Below are 25,247 nucleotides of genomic sequence, written 5' to 3'. Positions count from 1 at the left end.
CAGGTTTTGGCAGTTCTTGTTTGAAGACGTTTGATAGCTACAGTAAGTTATAATGTTAATTAAACCTGTTGCATCATGACCTAGTACAGTTCGGAGGCCTCCAAACGTAACAGGGTGGATGTGTTTGGGTGAACCACACTAACACTTATGGGACAAGTAAAAATACAATATTTGACTATGTGATATTTTTTTTTGCGCCAGTATTTGATCCAATATTTGACTAACAATAGAACTGTAAGCGCCTTTTTGCTGTTGCTACACACAAGAAAAAAAAATATTGACACTATGTAACGTGTTTTCTAGTGTTTTCTATCGTCACCTGTGTTTTTGTTTATTAGCAGAATGTCCCAAAAATTAATCAGAGGACTTCCATGAAACTTTGTAGCAAGCACAGGTGTCTAATTGGCAAAAGAGTAGACTTTTTTTTTTAAAGCACACAGCTGGAGTTTTGCCTTGACGGAAGTTTCTACAATTTCCTAGCTATGTCCTCAAATGTCTGTTGTGCAAGCAACAAGCTACGCTGTGTTGTGGCACACTTTAAAATGACAGTTGTTTTGTTTGCTGTTAGGTAAGCGTCGAGTGGTTTGCGTTTTGGCGCATCTGCCTCAATGTTTTGAGATCGTGCGTTTGAATCCGGCATCTCAATTTTTGCAAGATCTCGCGGGAGCATCAGTAGTACAGTAGTTACTACTATTACTCATGGACCAGGCAGTTGTCCATTGTTAATGCAGGACTGGGGGAACAAAGACCCCCCGCCCCTCCTGGTCCCCACCCACGTGCAACTTCTTCCTGCCACCACTAGACGACTCTTCCCCTGCTCGTGGAGCTCAAGCGCGGATCTGGAGTCCCACCCTCTCCAGCAGGTTAGGAGGCGGGACCTGTCCCGGCAGAAGAGAGGCAGCACTGCACAGCGATTCCCCCACACAACTGAGCTCCCCTTGTTGTGCTCAGTGATCTCTTTGATTTGCCAAACGGCTCAAGGATACAAAGAGACGGACGGTCATGCGGTAGAGACAGAGCATGAGAGCGGCGGGGGCAGCAGAGAGGCACGACGAGGTTTATCCGGACTACCGTCTCAACCGCGTTCGGATATTGTTGAGCTCTCCCACCGGGCTCCGCCGATGTGCTCACCGGTTGTAACCTACCAAAGAGCGCCGAGACCTGAGTGGGGGGACTTTAGTGCACAGGTAGGGGTGTATTTTTCATTTTCTTTTCTTTCTTTTTTTTTCTCCGGGGGAGTGTGGGGGTGGGGGGTACAGGGGGGCAGACCCACGATGTTGAAGGCTGAAGTACGTGGTGCTGTTGTTGTTTATGGCTAGTCACTACCTACGTAGGCCGTAAAGAAGCCGAGTTCCAACCGAAGAAACGTTTCTTAAATGATGCGGGAAGCTAAGCTAGCAAGGCGGGTGGAAAAAAAAAGCAGCGCTTGGGTGCTTTGGTGTGGTGGTCTTTTGTCGCTGTTCCGCCGCAGTGGACGCGCGAGTGTGTGTGTGTGTGTGTGTGGTGGGCTACGTGCAAAGTTGAGCGGGGGCAGTGACGTGTGTGCACAGCACGTAGACGACCCGGAGCTGCGTATCGGACTCCCCTGATCAAAAATACAACGTCCCGAAAGAGGGAGCGAGAGGGAGGGAGACAGGGTAGTTCCGTGTCACAGCCTTGATTTTATCTCTCTTTCTTGGAGGCGCACGACCGGTTTTTGTTCGGCACCTAGAACGTTCGAATAAAAGCGTCATTATACGATTATCACAAGATAAACGAAGCTGGTGACTGTGACTTTATTTCCCCCCACCTCACATGGATTAGGTCATTTATTTTCCGCTTCAGATGCTGGGTGCGAATTGCTCATTTTCCAAAATATTGCTTGTAAGTGCCCGACGCAGTTATTATCCAAGTGCGATCCACTGGTTGTTTCGTCGTCATGTCGCAGGTGTCAATTGCGGTACAGGTTTCGTTTCAGCACACAGACGGTGCCGGTTCTCTTTCCAGGAAAGGAAAGGCGAGGTTTGAGTTACCAGCCAAGAAACCTATTAATCATTGCTTGTATACAGCAGGATGACTTCACTTTGGGAATAGACTTAAGAGACTATAAGTGGTACCTTTGATGACTACCTCTTTTATCTCCTCTTTGTCCCCAGGACCGTCAAGGGTTAGATGTGCAGCATGGATAAAACTTTGCACATCCTCCAGAAATCCACAGACGGTGTACCGACTGGGATCTCTCTGGATGTGAGCTTAAATGTGGACGAAGGAGAGGACTTCACGGAACAATCGATCGTGGGACTGTCGGACAAAATACCTTTGGTGAAACCTTATTTCAAAAAGAAGCAGAGGAAAATAGACACCAAATGCCTTCACCGTGCCTTGGAGGAGCCCATCCTGACCTCGCTGCTCAGTGGCGACATGCCGGGGGACGGCGTGTTTGTGCCGCGGAGTCAGGCTGGACGCACGCCGGGTAACCTATGTGTGGCGGTCGCGGCCAAACAGAATTGCATTGGCCCGGTGTGTGGCCTCAAAGACTCACCGGCCGCTGACGCCGCCGCAGCGGGGACTGGAGATGTGGAGATGGCCGATACTACTGCGGAGCTGGAGGAGACGGAGCGGCGAGGGGAGCGACCCAAAGTCGGCCTCAGGGCTGCGGGGAGCACAGGGACAATAACGTCAGCTAGCAGGGATGTACCTCCCATAGTTGCACCCCAGGCTTCTCACCAGGAGGGAGCCATCAAAAGTAATGACCGCTCAAATCACCCAAATCCCCCCCCTGTTAAAGACTACACTGCCCTCCAGGACTCCCACCCCCTTCTCCTGCAATCCCAGCTGCCTGACAAAGGAGTGCTTTTTCAGGATAAAAGTGAAGAGGCCTCTTTAGATTTGGTGTTTGAACTCCTCACCCAACTTCAGTATCACACACACCGATCAGACTCTGTGGACATTTGCGTGGATTTTCTCCAAGGACAATGTGTGTACGGCAGTGACTGCGCCCACCACCACACGGTCCTGCCCTACCACTGGCAGATCCGCAGGAGCGACACTCAGACGTGGCAAAGCATAGCGGATGATTCCCAAGAACAGCTAGAGAGACTCTACTGCAACCCAGACAATGATCAAGTCAGACTCAAGTATCAGTAAGTGTCAGTCCCACTTTCATAGTGTTTGTAACTGCCCTTGTGCCAACCAGCTTGTGTTGTCACTTGGCACAAGTTTTTGTGTGTTTTTTGTCGGATGTTTTTTTTTATTTTTTAATGGCTCGATAGTTTCTAAAGAATTTGCCCTTTCGGTTTTGTTGACAATCCAAACAAACAAAATGTCCAGAACAGGAAAAAAAATCTTGTATGCGGAGTCAAAAGCTGTAATGCCAAACTAAGCTTAAACCAGATCTCATCCACAATGTATGCAAACTTGGCTGATTTAGTTTTATGTAACTTAAATCCAAATAGCTAAAGATAGGGACATACAGTATTTTATACATATCCTGTTTCTTAAGCTAAGACAGAGTTTCCCAAACTTAGGTTGACATTCAATTGTCAGAGTCAAATGTAATTTTAGTGATCATCAAGCAGGTAAACACTTTCATGCCAAAGGGCTCACTGAATTATTATTTTAGTCATTGACTCGTTAGTAATGTTGTTTCTGTTCTACAAATAGTTTATGTCGACAACGACGTTATAGAACTAATACATAATATATACAGTAAATTCTGTAGAGTAAATTTGACTCTATACTGAATCTATTTGGTCCCACTCCTAAATAAAGTAAAATTTACACTTGGAAGAGAGTAAAGTATTCAAAGTAAATTTTACTCCAAAAAGTATTTTTAGTGTGTACGAGAGAATTTGCCCATCACATGAAAAAAATGTAAATATATATATATATTTAAAGTAAATTTTGCAAGTAGAGATTTTGAGTAAATTTTACTAGAGTTTATTTAAAAAAAAAAGTTACACAAGGGTTGAGGAATGATCTCACGACCTTCAGCTTGGGTGACTGTCAATCTATCACCTGAGCTATTCCACTTCTACTGTTTGCTTAAGAGGAGACCAAAAACACTGACAGAGTTTCAAAGATTCCAGCTGACACGAGTGATATACTAAGCTCAGGGAGTAGATGGGCTGTCTCCCAACCTGAAGTTGTGGGTTTGTTCCTCAACCCTTTTTTTTTAGTGTAAATTTAGAAGACCAAATCGACTCAGTTTAGAGTAAAATTTACTCTACAGAATTTACTGTAGCTTCGTAAGTTTGTATAATTTGATCACAATGGAGGTCTGTCCTGCTTTTCGAGTGCAATTGGTGCTTCACCAGATACTGTCGCGTTGCGAGTATTTCTAAAGGATACTGCACTGTAAATGGATAGGTGCCAATATCTTGACAACAATGGTGCAGTAAACTGATATGCTGCTCATAGATGATAAGCAACTTCTCATTCATTGTGTTGGAAACGCAACACGCTTTTCCTCTTTGGTTTCAGCAGTGCTGACAAACCGGTGGCTGGCATGCACACGTGGAGTGCAAGTGTCCCTCACACATAAATATGGCTTTTATTTAATACATGCACGTGCAAAAAAAAAAGACTCAAAAGCTTTGAATAAAATTTTAAGCCTGTAATTATATGCATAGGGTTGTTTTTCTGTTATCGTGTGCAAAGGTAATCTATCGGGTCCCTACCATATGACTTCCCATCTCCGCACTGTGATATTTGTGATTCATTTCCTGTAAGTCAGCCCTGTGCTTGGCTGCAGCTCTGTCCTAAGCAGACTTTAGAGCACTCATGGCAGAGCGTGGTGAACTTCTGTGACCCCCCTGTGCGGTCACTGACACAGCCGCACTTGGCAGCTTCTATCCCTCCCTCGGTCATAGACATGCACACAATAGAGCACACTCACACACACACGCTCACACACACTCTCTCTCTCTCTCGCTGCTCGGCACGCAGATGCTCACACGAATGAGAAGAGAGAAGCTCAGTGGCTCGCAGCGCTCACACGCACACAGTTTAGCAGACAGAGATAAACCTCTCTTTCACTCTCCTCTCACACGCCCACAGTTACACACACACACATGCAAGCACTTGGCAAACCATGGTGGGGTGACATAAAGGAGCATGCCGTTTCCTGCGGAACTGTACTGTATGCATGCATAGTCACACACAATAAGAACATGCACGGTGACCTTGTTCTAAATAGGAAAAGTACCCCTAAGAAGCCGTTTACATGAGTTTTGCCTTGTTAGTTAATATTCCTTTGTGTGCTGTATGCAGCAAGAACAGTACATCTTTAGTTTCGCTACACCTCCGCAATCTGAGTACAAGAGGTACCAGAAAGCTCTACAAAAGGCTGCATAGTTCTACCCCACTACAACGTTAATAATAAACAATTTGTTAAATGAATTATAACATTACGAGGTCTATTCTTTGAAGAAAGAAAAAAATTGGTACATCTTGTTTTTAAGCTCATTATGTTGTGCGGGTTAGGTTGTGTCTTCTGTAGTGTACAGTATGTGCCCCAAGATTGGAGGAGCATGGTTTTCATCAAAAACTGCTCATTTATAATGGGCCTTTATCATAGTGGCTGTCTTCCTTTCCTTGTGGGTTCGATCCCCGTCACCCCGTAACCGCCTCAAGTATCCTTGAGAAAAATACCGAATCCCCAGTTGCTCCTGGCTCTGTGTTATCAGCGTGTGAGCGAGCTGTTACTCTCCGATTTTGACTTTAATTTCCATAAATCATTTTGTGAATGATGTGACATTGTACTTCATGTACCTCAATGGTAGAAAATGACTATACAAGTAAAGCCCACTTGTAAATTACAATACAAATTTGAGCAACATAAGATCCACATTGAAAAGGCTTCTTGCCATGTTATCATTCTACTCTGTCCAAATCCTCTACACCCCTTAACCACATCACCTGAGACCAGTATCACAAAGGCGGCTTTGAGGATTAGAGGAGGAACTTAAGGTTCAACCCAGGGTTTGCAGTATTAGGCAGGATGTGCACTCAAGTCAACTTACATACTTGTAAACAGGTTTCTGTACTCTACATTGTTTCGTCAGTTTTACTGATTAATCACAATTCTTTGAAAATACTCAGTGTCTTATAGGAATGCAAGATCACTGGGCTTCCCTAAGACTAGGGATGCACCGAAATGAAAATGTTTGGCCGAAACCAAAAATGAAAAAAATTATGCCAATTTTTACTATCATTGCATTTCTTCTTTTCCTTTTAGCTTTTCCCTTCAGGGGTCACCACAGCGAATCAGTTGCCTCCATCTAACCCTGTCCTCTGCATCCTCTGCTCTCATACCAACTACCTTCATGTCCTCTTTAACTACATCCACAAACCTCCTCTTTGGTCTTCCTCTAGACCTCCTACCTGGCATTTGGAAACTCAGCATCCTTCTGCCAATATACTCACTATCTCTCCTCTGGACACGTACAAACCATCTTAGTCTATCATTCCATTTATTATAATTAATTACAATTATAATATTATTATAAAATATTTATTTAGCACTGGCCTTTTAACAAAGCACAATATAAATTGAAATGTGCCCACACCGCAGACATGTTGGCTAATGGTACATTATAAACACCAAACGTGGGTTGGGCATTTTCTGGTTTTGCGATTGCACCTTATAGTCCGGACAGGCAAGGACGGATGCGTGCGGCGGGACAAGGTGCGGCGCACTTAAAATCCACACATTCACACATTCACCAACATTTAAAAATAAATAAATACTTTTGTTCGCACCAGCTAATCGGCTTCGGGAACGGATTGCAAAGTCACACACAGCATCCTGTACATGTCTGCCGAATATTCGGTGCATCACTACCTAAGACACTGAGTGGCGCGGCCCAAAGCCATTGAACTGGACAATTGCAAAAAAAAATAAACGTACGTGCAATTGTGCACTCCTTATCGGGAGATTGAAACTTGCTTGTGTATAGCAACTTGCGGCAGTGGAAAAACCTAACACACTTTCTGACATTTCAGTCGGTTGTGGCTGCATCATTTGGTGCACTGCAGGCCAAAAGAGCTGTGAGTGTAGTGCTTTGTCATATGAGCCCCAAGACCAAAACTTTGAGCCACCATGTGCCTTTGTCTTTATAGACCACATGCAGTTTTAGCTCTGCGTGTATGCTCGAAGATTTATGTCAAAGTTGTTGACTTCAACTGAAGCTCTATGCAAAGTGCTGTTCAAACAGGATATGCACCTGGTGATGTCAAACCAAATTCGGCTGTGAGTGTCTTCCGCCCTCATACAGCCAGACAGGCTCAGCCGGCTCCCGTGACAGAAACTGCACATGCCACAAAGATTGGAGCAATGCCATTAAAATGCACGCTTTTATTGTTCACAAATAATAACTCGTCTTTTCTGAGCTGTACATTTGTTGTCTAGTTTGGGTTTTGCTCATGCAAGAAGTAAAGAATGTATATGAATAACCTCACTCCATGAAGCAAGTTTGACTCAAGCAAGTCAGGTCGCGTTAACACAAAATTTAATTCAAGACAAACCTTTCTCAGCAAAACATACTGGAGTGAGAACAAATTTTTTTTCACTGATCAATTCAACATAAGTACATTTATATCTCAAAAAATTCAATGAACACAAAAAGAACATTCACATCTCTAAAATTTAAACAAACAACTTGACTAAGAAATGTGTGTTATTTTGCATAAAACCAATAAGTCCATTTTATGCACTTATGCTGATCTTGTTGTCAAGTTTGTTATGCAAATAATGAAAGGCACTCGAAACGGCTGTCTGCCAGTCCCTTTAAGTTCCTGCTGGGCGTAGTAATGTTTGCACAACCGATGGTGCCTAAACTAGCAAGAAAATAGTACGAAAAGAGCAATGGAGGAGCCCCCACAAACATTAGCATTAGCGCTACTGTCCACTCTGCTTCGCATCATATTAAAGGTTGGGTTATGCTAGAAGCATGCACATTCCGAACGGAAATGAGGCGCGTGGATCTGCGGGATCTGACGACAATTTAATTAAAATTTTTATTCTTTGTTTAATAAACTTTGAACGATGACAGTTTGGTGTGAACAGTCTACATGCATTTGTAAAGCGCTTTGGGTACCATATGGTGTAGTTAAAGCGCTATATAAAAAGCAGACCATTTAACAAAGTAAACAAAGTAGAAGACACTGTTGTTTGTAACAGCTTTTGCTAGTCCGCCATGTTTTTTTCCGGTGCAAACTGTCCACATAGGTTGCAAATGTTTGTAAGTGTGCAAAGTTGAAAATGTGACTCAAACTTGTGGGTTGTATTGTACGAAAAAAAAGGTTGTTTTGCATAAAACAACTCAGAAAGGTAGGTCAAATTGACCTAAGGTAGCAGGTCGATCAGTTTTGTACTCAACTAGTTTTTTTTGTATATACGTACATGTATATGTATATTTTTTTCCCAACTGTTTCAATGTTAAGTTGTGTTGTGTTGGCGTCCAAAGTTTAATGTAATGTATACATTTTAGTGGTTGATATATTCGTATTGTCTACTGACCAGGTATAACTAATAACATCAGAAATGTGTTGTTCCTCACGATAATGTGGTTGTTTGACATTTTTGTAAATAAGTGTTGTAATGTCTGTTGAGTTGATCCTGTGACTTCATCAAAGTTCTGGTCCATTCAGCGCTGGGGTCTATCAAAGCTTTTTGCTGCGCTAGCTGGGCGCCACATCTCTTTGACGATGTTCTATAGAGGCTCAATCCGACCGGTCTATTCACGAGAGCATGCACGTACGCACACACTGGGTGATCACTGGTTACCTCAGTCAGATGATAAGACCGATCGCCAGCTCAAGAGCAGTAGTTGACTTAATGAGCTTGACCGTCGTTATAGCAACACTGACACGTTTTTTGTCATCTGCGATGTGGATCCAGCTCCTTTGTGCTTTTGATTCTTATTATGTGTTGCAAAGCCCAGTTTAATGTGTGAGGTCTGTGCTACACTGTTCCCATGTGGGAATTACTCACAGCACAGGTTAATCCCAGCCATATGATAAACCGGAATGAAGGGTGGGTTGGCTTATTCCGCCTTAGTCATGACGTCAGCAGGAAGTGGAAATGTTCATGCCGTCATCACTTCTAGTTAGACAAGTTACACTGTAGTAGTCCTCAGCAGTGCAATTGCTGTTCAACAGCACTATACTGCTGAACATGTGTGTTTTTATATCTGTACTTTTTGTAATTCCACCCATGATTAGAACACAGCATGTGACGTTAGATTTAGAAAAACAGAACGTCTCAAGCCCATTTCCTGTAATATGTGTGTGTAAAAAGGGCATATTTTCGGACTTGAAAGACAGCCTGCTAATTCTTATGACCTCGTGACATAGCGTGTGTGTCAGTGTGTATCTGCGGGCGAATGAGAGCTTGAGATAGGGCTCTTTTGTTAGCCAGGTGATAAAAGGCTTGCTTGTCATTAACTGACATTAAGAGTCACAGAGGACTAGGGGCAAAGTGACCTGACACCACACTGCGTGTGTTTGTGTGTGCTTTTTTTTATGTCAAGTCAGGTTGATTCATTTTGTGTCATGATTTTTTATATAAAACTCAAGATTGTTTTGTCTTATTCGTTTATGCTCTTGTGATTGTGTGCAAACATGAGCTTGTGTGTGCTTGTGTGTACTTGCATACCATGAATCAGCAGGGTGAGGTCAGGTGTTGCTCTGCCTCTTTGTTAGTCAAGAGTAGGTAGGGATGGGTATTCAAATGAATATCCTTGATGGATGTTAAACAGATGGATTTGTGTAACAGTTCTTTATTAATGTGACTTTAGTTGAACTGTAACATTTTTGTATTGTTGAAGAAGTTACAACACAATAGTTTGACTTACTGTTGCAATTTCTTCTGCAGCTTTTTAGGTAGCCAACTAGCTAAGCGAGAATTACTTGCACCTTTTGCTGGTTGATGCTGCTGAAAAAAGTTCATAAAAAACACACTTCCTAATCCAGCTCCATTTTCCCTAGTCCATGTGATTTGTTAGTCATGAGTGAACACAGGAATCGGTGTCGTTGAATAAATTACAAAGTTTACAAATCCACCAATTTAGCAATCAACAGACCGACATCTTTCATGTCTCATTTTGTGATCTTGAAAGGGATGCCTGACAGTCAATTTGTGTTTTCATTATCAGCCGCTGCGTTGGTCTCAGCTTCTACAAGTGGTGGGTGTTCCTCTCTTCTGTCAGCCTATGATTAAATTCTCGCTCTGTACCCTGCATCTCTTGCATTTTGTACCTTGGGTAGGTTTCAGACTCTTAAAATCCTACAAACTGGGGGAGGGGACGTACACCGTGAGCCATATGCTGAATGTTGTGGGGCAGAGCAGAACAGGGACAGTTCAATCCAGCACATGCAGCATTTCTTCCCCTTTTCCAAGTGTGTTTTCAGAATCCGGTACACTTCAAAACTAGAATATCACTCAGTAAGGTGCGGATCTGCCGACGCAGCATGCTCACTCTAAGAGTTTTTGCCAACTCTATTGCTGATATTGTCATTGTCTGATTATAGAAACCTGGTATGTCAGCTGAAAACAATTTGCTCTGGATTCATAGTTAACAAACTCTGGCTGATGACCGTATTTTGACTCTGTCCCTCAAACAAAAAGCTTCTTTTGTACATGTTTGGAGACTTCTGGCTGCCAATGGAGATAGTCATTTAAATCACTGTGTGTTAAAACTTTTCAATTTGTGGTTCAGCTATAACGGTGTGAAAATCTAGAGAATACAGGCATTAACACCACCCATCCATCCATCCAACTGTAAATTATCATGAAGTTGACACTGGCATTTGTGTGAAAATGAAGCCGAATGGTGGGATGCGCTGTGATTCTTTTCAGGATATGGATTAGTAAAACGTGTTTTATTGTTTAATTGAACAACTTCAATGAATATTTTACATTATGCTAAAAGAGCAACATTTTGAAAGAGCACTTATATACACAGTTGTAATTGAAATGTGACTATAAAAGACTTTACCAAATGTATTAAACTAGTGTTGATTAAAAAAAAAACATCCTCACCATCTTAACAAAAAATTACCCCAAACACAGAACAGCAGTTTAACATTTAATCAAAATCCACACAAAAATGCATGTTATCATTGACAAACCCCTCCACAAAGTTTTTGCGGAGAGAACTTTTTCAAAGTTGATGCGCCTTCTAAAAACTGCAATCATTCACTGTCAGCAGCGCCAGACATGCCTCAAATGTCCAGCGGACAAATATTGAAAGGATAAATTTAGCTGTATGTTTCATAAAGGAAACCAAAGACAGACTAAGACGTTACTTTTCATTTAATCAATGAGCCACCACAGAGTTCTAATGCCTGCGGGCGTTTCTCCGCTATTGAATTATAATGATGCTATGTCATCAACAGGTATAATCTTGCTTTTCCAACGCATTAGCACGTGCTACTGGCTGGAGATCGGTTAGCATTAATTTTTATACAAGTGTTTTATTTATTTATTGGTCTTCAGACTCTATACCAGTGGTTCTTAACCACGGTCCTCGAGTACCCCTATCTAGCCTGTTTTCTATGTCTCCCTCAGCCAACACGGGTGTTTTAAACAATCAGCTAATCAGTAAGCGCTGCATGAAGCCTGATAATGATCTTCAGCTGTGTTGGCTGAGGGAGACATGGAAACAGGCTGGATAGGGGTACTCGAGGACCGCTCTATATCATAAGTTGAATGACGATAAAGTGCAGTCCACGTTTACATACGTTTCACGAAACATGAAGTAATATCCTGCAGGTAATGGCATAACCACAGATTTGTTAACACCAAACCTATGTGGCAGAATTATATTGTCATTGTGAACACTTACCAAACTGCATGTCAAAGTATTTAGTACATTTCTACCTGTAATTGTAGTAGATTCCTTTTAAATTAATTCTTCATTTGCCTTCATTTTAGTAACCTATAATGCATAATAGATTTGATGTTGTTTGTTGTTATACAGATCGTGTGTTGAAAAATACCGTACAAAAGGACTTTGAAAAAAATATTAGCACAATAAATTGCAATTGCCTATTTTGAGGAGTTGGGGAATCGCAATTAGAATATTTTCCAAAACCGTTCAGCCCTAGTTTCTGTGTGTATTTTTGTGTGAGAGAAGCATTCGCCAGCTGATCTTATCAAGTGTTTTATTGAGGCATGACTGGATGAGGCTTGCATGTGTGTACATGAATCTGTCTGAAGAATGTGAGTGAGCGCTCCTTTTTTTTTCCTTTCTTTTTTTGCTTGTCTGTGACGTTCACACTAGCATGACTGATGCTGGTATGCAGGTCCTTGTTTGTGTGTGTTTGTATGTCTGTGTGCGCGCGCGTGCAGCGGTGAGAAAATGGGAAGGTATATGTGTGCATGTAGAGGTGGGGGCTGGGCAAGGAGGGGAATTAACAGCCTTTTTGACAATTCTGTGAGTTCTCTTAATTTTTTTTTTTTACATCCAGGAAAAAGGCTTGTTCTTTTTCCAGCAACAGTCCCGCCTCACCCTTCACATTACGACTGAACGTTCATCTGCTTAATACAGAGCAGGTTTGGCCGTTTTTTCCCCTTCCTTTGTAGCCTGCGTCCACACCTTTAGCACGCCCTGTTCAAGTCAGCAGATGTTTTATTTTCATTATTTAAACATGCAATGCATCAAACTGACCTTGCCAGAGTGAGTGCCAAAAACGTCTCTTTCCAACTTTTGATTAGCCTCCGTGTCCAAAGCACCCCGTTTGAGTGCACTTAATTTAACTGGCGGAATTTTATTTTTGGAACATTACAAACCAGTCGGGAGCAAGGGAGGGCAGAGCTGAGTGAATGGTCTATGAAAATCACTGAGTGTCCCGTCTGCTGTCCAAATATTTGTCTGTTAGGGCCACACAGTCTGAGACACAAAGGGGGCCTTGGGAGGCTGCCTGTAAATGCCACACAAGTGCACTTTGTATACTGATATAACATTTGAAAATGTGATTGTTCAACAGAAAATACTGTGCGTGTCCAAACAGCGGGTGTGTGTAGACGGGGGGGAGCATGCAGCTGCATCCGGAGAACGTCCATACAAAACAAAGGGAAAGAAGCAGTCAATCAAAACACAGAAACAATTAAGAATGCGCTTTTATCTGAATCCACTCGCCTGTGCTGTACATTTCTCATACCGTATTTCTTCTCTTTCATCCAGCTGGATCCTTCCTCTTCCTCTCTTTCTGTCCAATTACAGTCACAATTCACTTTCGGTGTTGTCATCAAACATTTTAAAATGACTGGAATTGGGCCAGAAGTTTTGCATGAATGTTACAGTACAGTCTCCGACTTTGACTGATCTGACTAGTCTGCATATGTTACGTATTTTAATTCCAGTTCTACTTCCTCTTACAAACATTCATTCAGTCACATGATAACTAGTAGAAACAGACAGCAAATATACGTATCTGCAGTTGATTTAGAAGTGTGTGCAGGCATGACTCAGTACCTTATTTTGTCATGCTCTTGTGCAGTGGCCAGTATAATGTACAGTATTTGCATTGAACCCATTGGGCCACAACACTCATACTGTACATATTATTAACAGGTGCATTCTAATAAATCATAATTCATTTGATGATTATGGCAGCTGAGGAAAATTCACCTGCTCCAGAAATTTGGTTTGGTTTAGTGTATTGAACATATAAACATAAACACATTGCAAGTATAAAATACAAGTTGAAGTAAAAAAGAAAAAGAAAAAAAAGGGAAGATAGAGAAGGATGTGTCAATAATATCATAATTTACATGTTCAAAAGGAAGACGTACAAAAACTTATTTAGTCCTACTGCCTAATACTTCATGTTAATAAGTTGTTCTTATTTAATAACATAAAAATTAAACAGTAGAAAAAATTAACAAAACATGCTTATCTTAAATGCACGCTTGGTATGAATTGTAAGCCCTTATCAATTACATATACGCAAAGAAGAGAAAGTAAAGCCCTACATATACAATACAATAAATTCCCAAACATTAATTGTTGTACATGTGTGGGCAATTAGAATATTAGTAAATACACATGTTCCAAATGAATTTGGATATAGAAAATTAGATAGAAATTTGTATATTTCTGTCTGGTGGGAAGTTTACCTGTTTTGCTGAGTTTTGGAGTTGGTTGCGCATATCGTGGATTAAGAAGCTGTTGGCCTACTGGACGCAGTGGTGATGTGTTGAATTTGCAGTTGCACATTAATGGTGAAGCTGTGTTGCGCTATTGTTATTAAATCTTTGCCAAAAGCGACAGTTTGTCTGTTTTTAGTTGCAAGATGGCATTGCACAAACTGACCGTTCGCCTTTTATTTGCATTTTCCGAACTTTTGCACATTTGGATGGGATTTCATCCTTTCACATGCTTCCAGACCTCACATTCTTTGCTCCGGACAGACACAGTGACACACATCAATGTCAATTTGTTTCCCTGGAAACAAAATGGATGGGCCAATTTATTAACCTTCAGTGTGCATCTTTTGTTTATTTTACCTGTGTGAGTATGTATTTGGCGTGAATATGTTTGCGTGTCTGTGTATTGTGTGCGCACACGCACACGTCTCGCCACTGTCTGTGGCATAGCGTGCTAATATATGGTGCCCATATTTATGCAAGTGTTATGTCTGACCCAGAAACACTATTTGCCTGAGGCCATATGGCAGACCAATGTAGATAGACCCCCCCCACCCCCTACCCAACACACACGCTTAAGAGGGGTCATGCACAAGCTACAGTATTTTCTCCAATAGCCGCAATACTAACACATGTGTATGTTTGAGAAACCGCCCTTTTAAAACGGAAATCACTTTTGTTTGTCTTTCCAACAACAATGCTGGATCTAATTAAGATACATATCATGCAGTTAGCTTAGATGGTAGCTAGCTCAGTTTAACAAAACAAAACGTTTATGTTTTTATAGTCCATTGTAATATGAAGACCTTTTTTCCAAACCAAAATAAAAACTTGATTTAAAATGATCAATCATGTGACGTCATGTCATTCAATGTGTACACTCTGTTCTGACTGAGCAAATGAATTGCTTAACAGGATGAAATCAAATGTTTGAGAAAAAAAACGGATTAAGCGCTTTGGGAAAGAGCTCTTCATGTGTAGAGATTGAAAATGTGCTAACATGCTAAATCAGCACTAGGTAGATGCTTTCGTGTTAGCTTTAGCAGAAGAAGCCAAGCAGCCATTTGACATAAGGGTAAAGCAAGTCACTTCCTCATTGTGAATGTGCCAATGGAATCACAACATTGCAAGTGGTGGAAAGCCAAATAAAGAGTTTTGGTACATCATTTTTTTCAGGATTAAAATGTAACATTAGGTCACCATGAGCCTTTTGATCAGATAACACTCATCATTGCACGGTGTGTAGATTTCATGTTTCCATAATGACATTCATGAGTTTCCACTCGTTTGCTCCCTAGTGATGTGCAAGTCCCGTTTGTCCAGACTGACTCACTGGTTGAGTAATTAGAGGTCTGGTCATGTTGTTCCTAGACACCAGGGTTAATATGCCTGCTTCATGAACTGTGACCACTTTGCAACAGACGCACATATCCTATGAATGCAAATTACCCAGATTTGTTTTAAATAACATCTTTTATTCCCTCTGCGTCTTTCAGGGGGTCAGTGTTTTCCCTGGACTTTGGAGCCATGCGGGTTTGTGACCTGAAGTTTGATCGTGTCCGCCGGCTGTCCACTCCCCCCAGTCCTCTCGCCATGCCCGCGACGACCCCAAACCCCACCCCTAGCTGTCACACAGTGTGGAAGTACTACTGCAGAGACAACTTTGGCTGGAGGGAATACTCAGAGGTGAGGCACGATCATGACCATGATGGCCAGACACATTAACTCCGTCACGATCAATCACTTAGCCAGCAGCTGGGGTGGGATCAATGCAGGCACATCTGAATGCACTACATTGTAACTTGTAACACAGCTGTCATCATCCATTTGCATTTTTTCCAACCAAATCATCATCATCTTATGTGAGGTTATTATGACCATCCCCCTTTTTCCTCTATTGACTGCAAACAAAAAAAAAAAAAAAAAAAAAAAACGCGATCATTCTATGAAGCTTAATGATCTTCTTTTCCATGTCCATCTCTTCTTCCTCCTATAGCCTGTGGTGAAGCTTATAGAGAAGGCAACTCTGAGAGGTCTCAAGGAGGTGCGATTCATTACGCTCCAGAACCAGTATATCCTAAACATCAGGGAGGGCTTCCAGCAGAACGCCATGTTTGGGTTCAGGCGTCAGATCAAGAAGAGGCCCATGTTCATGTCCTCTGTGATGCTCGCACCCCACCTAGAGTAAGTAAAAGATTAGACTTGATACCAACTAGATCCATGTTTATTATCCAAACAACACCATGTCACAGACACAAAAGAAAGACCATTAAAATAACATGAAATTAAAAAGGTACTCAGAAGTGTGGAAATGCAAAGCTCACTGGACAGTCTGTGGTGCACATCACAGAACACTGCATTTCAAGTAAATGTAATGAAAAAGCTAGCAGTTTTAGCAATTTATGTCCTTAACAATCATTTAGCTTTTAATATTGACAAGTAGACCTTTCAACGTGTGGTACACATTGGTTTGTCTGTTAAATGACCCGACCGAACACTGTGTGTGAAAACCAGAGGTCACCATACATAATGGTGTATATAAGCTCCATTAAAAGTGATTCTTGGTTTGCTTGGTTTTTATCAGGTCACCAAAATGGCCTGTGCACAGCAAAGTGTCCTGAGAGAGCACAAGTGGAAAATAGCACAGCGAGGCAGGATCAGACAAGAACCTTAAACAAATTTTTCATGTGAAAAAACAGGAAACCGAGGATGGAAATAAACGGCTCTGAGGGATCCCACTTCTCTCAGAGGCCGTTTTCTCGAGTAGTGCGATGATTCCCACCCCTCGCCGCAATGATATTCCAGAAGAATGTGATACCAGATTCAAAACAAGTGTCATCTCACCTCATTTGCAGAGTTTTTCACGTCCTCGGCACAACGCCAGTCATCTGCTCTCATCCCACACTGAGCGAATTAGAACGAGCCGTTCGTACAGGACGTGGCAGTAGAACGAGCCGTTCGAACAGGACCTGGCAGCTCTGAAAAGGAAAAATGTAGGAGTGTCAGAGATGGAGGAAAAGAAGATGAGATGGTGGGTGCAGAGGACAGAGAGAGACAGTGAGTGAGAAAGAGAGAAGGCAAGGCGCACAGCCAAGAAAGGGAAAGATGGAGGGTGCTAAATGGTTTCCAGACCGGTTGAATGGAGTGCGAAACGTGACTGTGAGCTGGAATTTGGAACCAGGGATTTTGTTCCTTCCCAGTTTTAGTGTCCCGAGTGTAGTGTCCAAAACAAGTGTGTGTGTCAGGAACAGAGTGTAAGAGGCTTAAAGGTTGAGGTCATTGGTTTGAGTGACACTCTCCCTCCTTTCCACTCCGCCGGTCCCTTGTTATTGTTTCATTTCTCAATTGCTTAGTGTCAATTCTTCAAAGCCCCGTGGGGACCGAGACGTCGATCGCGGCGCCAGATCCAGACCAGACAGACAGGACGAGAAAAACTGTCATTGTGACTTAGAGTCAAACTGATCAAAATCTCTTGACAACACACCGCGGCTCACGTTCTTTGATGGCTGATGGCACTGGCTGCATTTACAGTGGTAGAGTGATAAGTTGACAGACAAACCGTAGTTAGTGACCCACATGGCAGACACAAATGTTGTTGTTTTTTGACACCATGACCGCTCCGCAATCTGAAATGTATTTGTCTCTCTTTCTTGTCTGGTCTTGGCTCTCTCGGCTCTGTTGCACGTTGGCGTCGTCATTGACAGCTGGAGGGATATTGTGGCAGGTCAGGCGGGATAGTTCATTAGAATAACCAGAAATCCAGAATTTTGACAACAATGAAGCTCAGAACGGGAAGATAAACTGGAAGGCCGTAGCTCAGATTTGTTATTTGGGGCTATGACCAATTTGTTTTCTTTTTTCCAATCATTTTATCACTGCCAATGCATATATAGAAGGTCATGAAATAGCCTTACTTTTAGAATGCATACTGAATCCATGACATTACCTGACCCACGTGAGTCTGAGCGTTAATGTAATTGCATGGAATGTTCGTTAAAGTACTTCTTCCTCTTCTGTTCAGGACTTTGGGTGGCATCTCTTCATTTCCACTGTCTAGTTCTTCCTCCACATCCACCTCATCAATGGATCTCACGGCGTCGCATCCGCTCTCCCCGACGACCACCAACCCTCCGAGCCTTTTCCCCGAGACGTGGCTGCCCATGGCAGTGAGCCAAGACTTCCTGCAGGTGCCCGTGTCCCGTGACGACCGCAGCTTCCGGACTGTGTACAGCTTGTTCCACAAAACGGTGGCGGAGACCAAGTTCAGGATCATTAAGATACTCCGGGTACAAAACCCTTTCCTCTGGGAGAAGTACAAAAGGTGAGTTGTAGATTTCTTCATCAGCCCTTTTCCTCGTTCGCCTTTCTGACAGTTAAGGAGTAATATAAATGTTTCACTACTAAACTCAGTATTTACATAAATCAAGCAATGCAACAAATATGACATGATTTCTCAAATGGTGTGAGAGCCTGAATGTGAATTTTCGCTTAAGTACTATTTTGTTGACCCTCGAGTGCTTTTTTTATGCTTAGTTTGTTTGCAGTACATGCCAGTGTTGTATGCATTGTGCATGGTCTTTTGATGTAAGTTTGGATTGGCAGGAGGCCTAAACATAATTTTTTGGGGGAAACACTGTGGCAAGATACAAGCACAAAAAGTTGCTTTGTCATTGGCTTGCGCAGTATGATATGGCGAATCCAGCAGCGTTGCATTCAATCCCATTTTGTGCTGTGACCAGAAAACTGAAATGCGTCAAGCCTATTGTCCACATTTTTGTTGCTGTTGCTGAGCTTGTGAGCATTTCACACTCAGCTGGATTCTCACAGAGACGTGATTACATAGTGCGGGATGTGAAACGCTACGAAGGGGAAGAGGAAGAAAAGACAAATGAAACTAGCACTGGCGGGGCTTCGTGAGAACGAGCGAATGAAGCGGATGGAGTGATGGGTGACAGCGATGTTCCGTTTGTGAGCACAGTCGGCAAGCCGCTGCGGCCGGAGCAGGGCGGGTCCTATCAGCTGTGACACACATGCACATACACACAGGCTGGTACCGCAAGGGTTTCACAATGACTGACGTTGTGTCATTCTGAGAGTGAGGCTCCATTCTGAGCATCACTTGATTACAAACACACACACTCTTGTTTTGACAAAGAGATCCTTCATGGCGTGCGCGTGTGTGTGTATGTGCATTTTCAGTCTGGTTGGCGTGAAGGCTCACTCTGGAATGCACATATGTGCTATGCAATTTGATGGTAGCAAACCGTAGGGTGTGTATATGTGTGCGCACGCGGCTGTTTGGGTGCGTGCCGTGGCTGTCGCCTGTGTCAGGTCCCAAGCTGCGGGATCACGGGAGGTCACGCCTGGGTCACCGGCGAGTTGGCTTTCGCGTTTCGAGTTGTGTGCGTGCGTATGTTGCTCAAGAAACGGATTAGGCCGAATGTTCTTGCTGGTTTTAGCACAAACAAAGTTGTGATCGCAACTTTTGGATTCAAGCTTATTACTAATTTATCACCTACATTTGTGCATCTGAATGTTTTTTCCCCCCATTCCTTATTCATACACTCTAAAAACAATTAGGTTAAAATTATCCCAAATTGGTTCAAAAAGAGACCGGATTATTCAAATGAATAACCCAAAAAAGTTGGGTCAAATAAATAACACACAAAGCAACCTCAAAATTATTTTTGATTTGTGGGTTATTAGTTTAATTTGACCCATTTTGGGGGGCTAAATACCTCAAAAAGTTGGGTTGGTCCATTTTTGACACAATTCAATTGGGTTATTCAACGAACCCAATAAACTGGTTCAAATGAATAACCCACAAAACAACCCTAAAATTGGGTTGCTTTGTGGGTTATTCATTTTTTTTTCAATAATTATTTTTTTTATTTAACTTTTTGGGTTAAATAACTAAAAAAAAGTTGGATCATTTTCATAAATTTTTGATCCAACTGTTTTTAGAGTTTTTAAAGAGAATTTGACCCACGTGTTTGGGGTAAATACCTCAAAAAGTTGGGTTGAAACATTTTTGACCCAATTCAATTGGGTTATCCAACAAACCCAAAACATTAGGTCAAATGAATAACCCAGAAAACAAGCCAAAAATTGGATTGCTTTGTGGGTTATTATTTTTTTTTAATTATTATTTTTTTATTTACCTTTTTGGGTTAAATAACTAAAAAAAAGTTGGATCAGTCCATTCTTTACCTAATTTGGCAATTTTTTGACCCAACTGTTTTTAGAGTACCTTATAGTGGGGCAGCATGGTGGTGCATGCAGTTAGTAAATCTACCTCACAGTTAAAGGCTATGGGTTTGAATCTCGCCTCACTCAGGTGTTCGCACCGTGCTTCCCAAATTCCATTTCCCAAAATACTTTTAAGCGTTTTTCCATAGGTATGAATGAGTGTAAAAGTTTGTCTATGTGTGCTTTTTGGTTGACGTGTAACCATTCCAGGGTGTTACTTTACTTGATTATGACAAGCCTCTTAAAGCAAATGAGCCTGTGTGAATGTGTGACTCAGCATCTTTACCCACTCCAACAGGAAGAAGGAGTACATGTCCAGGCGTATGTCCGAGATGGACCGGCTGCTGAGCGAGCGTCACCTCTTCCACGGCACCTCAGCAGACGTGGTGGAGGGCATCTGCAAGCACAACTTTGACCCGCGCGTGTGCGGCAAACACGCCACCATGTTCGGCCAGGGCTCCTACTTCGCCCGGAAGGCCGTCTACTCGCACAACTTCTCCAAGCGTTCGCCCAAAGGAGTCCACTGCATGTTCCTAGCCAAAGTGCTCACTGGCAGGTGTGTGTTCCATCATCATATCTAAATAGTGGCTTTTTTTCTTTGGTGTCATATTTAGGGGAGAATCACCTTTTGATTAATTTCAAGGGGAAATGTTGTTATACATTTTTATACACAGAGGCGGGGACTTCTGTCTCTCGATGGATGCCCACATTTTCGGCGAACGCTTTATGACACAACGCAGAACAGACGTTCCTTTTCAGTCCGTGTATTTATTTTTTTTAGGCTTCATGTCATAAAGCACTCGCCGATGAAGAGACGCAAGTGTCACCTTTGCTAAACATACAATGTAATATCACTGCTGTTGTGCGGAATCCTCATATTTCTAAAGCAAACAATAAACGGCACATTTTTGAGCACACATTTTCAACAAACATGTCAATATGTGACAAAATATGAAATGTATCAAGTTTTGACATAAGAGGTTTCCTCTCTGTGATCAGAACCAACTCAACTGTACACAGACGTTTACTGTAAAGCCTTTAAAGTGCATCGCTGTAAATGTCCTTGATGTTACCTATTTTATTTATAATCCCAGAGAGCAGCGCAAAGATTTCTTTTTTTACGGCTCCTTAGGCCTGCGCAAACAAAGTGGTGGCGTTGCGTGGGCTCATTTCATATACGTTCATGTTCTTATATGAACCCACATGCTCTGATGCTATATTATTCAAGCTTCCGTAATCACACAAAAGAGCAGCAGCCTTGTCGTCATTAAATTTAGACGAGCCTTCTTCAAGATGTTGAATTATTCCGTAACCCTCCAGACAGACGTTTGTCTGAAAACCATGTAATGCTCATAATTGTCTCCATGCACTCAACATGCCCTCGTCTCTGTGCAGGTTTACTGTAGGAAACCCTTCAATGCGGCGACCGCCACCCATCAACCCCCGCAACGCCTCCAGTGACCTGTACGACTCCTGCGTGGACAACTGGGTGGACCCTCAGATCTACGTCATCTTCAACGATGACCAGAGCTACCCGTACTTCATAATTCATTACGAGGAGGTACCCAGCACGGTAGCCCTCTGAGCACACTTCCTTAGGCTGCTCAGGTGGTTAAGCCTCACCTAACTCCACCTAACGGCTCCAAACGCATTCTAAGAGACGCTTGCAAACAAAGCTGTCAACTGGATTCAACCGGACTGGGCTCTGCAGTCAAGAACCACAGACAAGTCCAGACCAGACTCGACTGGATGCAACTGGACCGTTGAGGGACTGCAATCTGTGTCACTCCCTCAGTACGTTCACATGCACTAGAGTACACCCAAATGGCTGTGTTACTTTGAATACATGTAAACGTTGGATTTGGATTGAAACTCTTATTGCTCCTTTTATATTTCACTCTATCCAAAACTGGATCACAATAAATTCACGAGATGAGTAGAAGTGTAGGACCTACTACTTGATGAACGTGTGCATGTAAACATACTGAGCATTCAGAGGTGGATGGCAGCTGGCAACAGTCGTGCTTGGCTGGAGTCTTAAAGCGTGTTTACTTAACTAGAACATTCAAGAAAATCAAACGTTATCTATCGCCCTTATCTTTTTGACTTAGTCGTTTGGCTGTAAATGAACACAGTTCCGTTGCAGCATAGTGGACGGTTGGCATCTTTGACTTTAGTATTTCAAGGAAGCAGCAATCAACCAACAGGGGCTTCCAATAACCCGGACCACACCATTATGAAATAAAAAACAAAACAAAAAAATACCTGTGTGTGTTTTCCCAGCTGCTGGCCTGTATGTTTTTCAAGTCGATGTGTTGCGTGTTTCTATTTAGTGGACATAAATCTCGGGGCCACTTCAACTGGTCAATGGAAAGGTGTTTTGAGTAAGACGTTTTCCAAATGGACATCTACGTACTGTAAGCCTTCAGGCGGAGGACTCATACGAAGTTACAACTGCTCCTGGTTGGCGTTGTTGCCTTGGCGCCCACCACTTTAGTTTCCAAAAGGGGGAATTGAAGTGGACAGGTTTCATGCTGAGGTTGCAGCAATGAAACACATTCTCTCTCTCTCTCTCTCTCTCTCTCTCTCCCCATTATTGCTCTCTAATTTCTCTGATTGCTTGTGTTCAGAGACTGTAGACAAGTTTGATTGAGACAAACTGTACAAACGTTCTTTGTTTATATTTGAACTTGTGTGCCTTTTGTTCATAAAAAAATGTTTATTTATGTTAGTTAATGTAACATTGATTGAATAAAAAATGGGAAAAAAAGCAAATATGCAGTAATGTGGTTCATTCTTATATGGGACATGTTAGCTATTTCAGCAACTGGTTTGAGATATTCCGCTACAGCATCCTTAAGTGCTTTAATGCGGATTCTTTCAATTTCACTGTGCTCACAAAGTTTTACCATTTTCATTACAAATTGAATTCAACTTAAGTTTTATCCAAATTTAAGCCACTCTGAGGAGTCGAGTTAATCAAGCCTAACCTGTTAAGAAATGTAAGTAAACAATTCTTAATCAAATAGCTTATTTTTTTAACAGAACATTTGCTAGTCCATGGATAGGTTTTTGGGTGTAGCTAGCCATCCTGTCTAACGAAACTAGGTTAAATCAACAACGCCGCAAAGAAATGATTATTAAACAACGCCTTCAGTACCTTTGCATGTTGACAACAATAAACTAAGGCTAAGATATTTGGTTATTTTTAGAGGCAAACACTAACTTATATATCTGCTCTTTACGGTCCTACATTATTTAAGATGAGCTATTCAGCGCTCATGTTAACTATTTAAAAACTTTTAAAATGTCCTCACTGTGACACTATGAATTCTTGGTACGATTACTGGGTCCTTTCTGTCAGTAGAGAACTCCACCTCATCACACACCCTTTTTGGCTCCCCACCCAAAGCTGTACCCAGCGGGGTATGACGTGAGTGCCGTGTCTAATGCGGTCCAGGGGGGGAACGCCGTCTGTCCCGGCACAACAGTGCATGCTGTTGACGTGGAGGAACTGCAAGCTTTTCCGGCATAACAGAATGAAATATGTCCAAAATGCACATTGAGTGTTTTAGTGTAGTTTTTAAAGCTTAAAAAAAAAGTGTCAAAAAAGGCTGTTCAGTCATCATACAGAGCTGTATTCCTAATGTTTTGGTTATTCTAAGGAAATATGAAGGGCAAAAATATTCAGTTACTTTCTGTATATTAGTTAAATTACTTAATGACAGTGATGAAACTAAATATTATCTTTGTAAAAGTATATTAGTTAAATTACTTCATGACAGTGATGAAACAAAATATTGTCTTTGTAAAAGTGTCAAGAATAAATCACACGCATTCGGTACATTTTGCATTCCAAAAATGTTCATGTCAAAGTTGACTTAAATATAAAGATACATATTTTAAAATACATTGGGAACTATAACAATGAAGCAATAAAATTAAATTATTGCTTTTATTGTTATTAACTGACTGAATTCAAAAGTCCACACATGTTATGTAATAAAAGAATTTGTGGTTTAATTAACCAATATTTAGTAATATTTGAACAATTTTCAATCACAATTTCTGTCATATTGGTAGTTTTCATTGACATTTTATTTTTATTGTTTTTTTCCGATTTTGAAGAGTAAATGTATCATTTGTCCTCATTTTGTTTGTCCCACAGCTCCCTTCGGCCTCTACTTGGCCTCCAGTCACTGTCATGTGAGGCTGTCGTGCTGAGCAACTCTTTTTTTTTTTTAAATATATAATTTTTTTGTATGAAGAGAGGGAACGAAGAGGTGGGGGTTTAGGGCGCAGGAGTTATTTTGCTCTCTTCGTGCCTCCTCGCTGGGCTGCGTGCCTGTCTGCTCCTCTCGTGTGCATGCAAGCTTGCGCAGGTTGCCCTCTGTTTGCCCCCATCTCCCTCTCTCCTTTACTCTCTCATCCCCCAGTCTCTCTCACCTCACCCCTCCCTCTGTTAATCTCACACCCCGCCCTTCCTTCTCTTTCCTCTCTCCCCCACCCTCCAAACTCCCAACCTGCCTCCTCTCATCGGCTCTTAACGGCTTAAAACTCTTTTTTGCCCTCTCACCTTAACAATTATACCCCTTCTTTTGGTCTCTCTCTGTCTCTGTTTCTGTCTCTTTCTCTCTCTCTCTCTCTCTCTTAGTGGCTGTCTCTCCATGAGTCATGCAGCGGGCACTGGCTGGGTTTGTTTGCCTGAATGCCCTCCAGGAATTGCTGGCGGCACACAGAAAGCACTACTTTGTAGACCTGCTGGCTGAGGTTAGCAGAGCAAAGCAGGAGAAGGTGTGCAAGAAGGGATGGAAAGATAATGGATGTGCACTGAAATGCATTCCTGTGTGTGTGCATATGTGCG

The 25,247-nt window shown here is 42.1% G+C and overlaps 1 protein-coding gene across 1 annotated transcript; it reads left to right on the top strand.

The window, feature by feature from the left end:
- Positions 1-859: 859 nt before the first annotated feature.
- On the top strand, positions 860-23,158 carry tiparp (TCDD-inducible poly(ADP-ribose) polymerase). The gene is made up of 7 exons (XM_077566109.1): positions 860-1,187; positions 2,136-3,122; positions 15,631-15,820; positions 16,131-16,318; positions 18,156-18,455; positions 20,682-20,939; positions 21,779-23,158. Exons 2-7 carry the CDS (start codon positions 2,152-2,154, stop codon positions 21,966-21,968), a joined length of 2,097 nt encoding a protein of 698 aa, XP_077422235.1. The 5' UTR covers positions 860-1,187; positions 2,136-2,151; the 3' UTR covers positions 21,969-23,158.
- Positions 23,159-25,247: the final 2,089 nt, after the last annotated feature.

The sequence above is a fragment of the Vanacampus margaritifer genome, chromosome 5 (genome assembly GCF_051991255.1).
Source record: "Vanacampus margaritifer isolate UIUO_Vmar chromosome 5, RoL_Vmar_1.0, whole genome shotgun sequence".
Taxonomy (NCBI): domain Eukaryota; kingdom Metazoa; phylum Chordata; class Actinopteri; order Syngnathiformes; family Syngnathidae; genus Vanacampus; species Vanacampus margaritifer.
This window is presented reverse-complemented; position numbering and strand designations above follow the sequence as displayed.

Bases quoted from the DNA above. Each gene is read 5' to 3' on its own strand.
- tiparp (XM_077566109.1), top strand. From the start codon at position 2,152: ATGTGCAGCATGGATAAAACTTTGCACATCCTCCAGAAATCCACAGAC. The intron at 3,123-15,630 runs GTAAGTGTCAGT...TGCGTCTTTCAG, and splicing joins CAAGTCAGACTCAAGTATCA to GGGGTCAGTGTTTTCCCTGG. The intron at 18,456-20,681 runs GTGAGTTGTAGA...CCACTCCAACAG, and splicing joins CTCTGGGAGAAGTACAAAAG to GAAGAAGGAGTACATGTCCA.